This window comes from Eimeria mitis, genomic scaffold (genome assembly GCF_000499745.2).
Source record: "Eimeria mitis Houghton genomic scaffold, Emh_scaff2369, whole genome shotgun sequence".
NCBI lineage: Eukaryota > Apicomplexa > Conoidasida > Eucoccidiorida > Eimeriidae > Eimeria > Eimeria mitis.
The window spans coordinates 6,537-7,074 of record NW_013570704.1 but is presented as its reverse complement, the minus strand read 5'-3'; the positions used below and the strand labels follow the sequence as shown (position 1 = coordinate 7,074).

Sequence of the window (538 nt, the reverse complement as noted above, 5' to 3'; positions counted from 1 at the left end):
GCTGCTGCCACCTCACACGATCACACACCTGCTGCTGCTGCTGCTGCTGCTGCTGCTGCTGCTGCTGCTGCTGTTGCTGTTGCTGTTGTTGTTGTTGTTGCTGCTGCTGCTGCTGTTGCTGGGGATCGGAGGCAGGCGAGGTTTCCTTCTCCTTGCTATCACCACTGCTGCTGCTACTGCTGCTGCTGCTGCTGCTGCTGCTTGTGCTGCTGCTGCTGCTGCTGCTGCTGCTGCAGTCGCGTGCTGCGCATGCCAGTGCGAGGTCGCAGTGCTGCGCTGCTTCTCTGAACTGCTGCAGCTTGAGGCAGCAAGAAGCAGCATTAAGCAGCAAGCAGCAGCAAAGCCGTTGTGCTGCAGCAGCAGACATCTCGGTGGGGCTGCTGAGGCTCTCTCGTGCACACAGAGAAGAACCGCCGCCACCAAGCAGCAACCGCTGCTGCTGCTGCTGCTGCTGCTGCTGCTGCTGCTGCTGCTGCAGCAGCAGGGGATATGCAGCAGACATACGACAGATGTCCAGCCCCTTCTTATACTCACACAG

General features: G+C 60.0%; 1 protein-coding gene across 1 annotated transcript in view; it reads right to left on the bottom strand.

Annotated features, from left to right (window-relative positions):
* EMH_0052700 (uncharacterized protein) overlaps window positions 1–538 on the bottom strand; it is a gene marked incomplete at both ends in the record, with an annotated part of 4,782 nt that overhangs the window by 134 nt on the left and 4,110 nt on the right. The window contains one exon of the mRNA XM_013496903.1: window positions 3–472. Within this exon, the coding sequence (XP_013352357.1) occupies window positions 3–472 (470 nt within the window). The remainder of the gene's footprint in view (window positions 1–2; window positions 473–538) is intronic.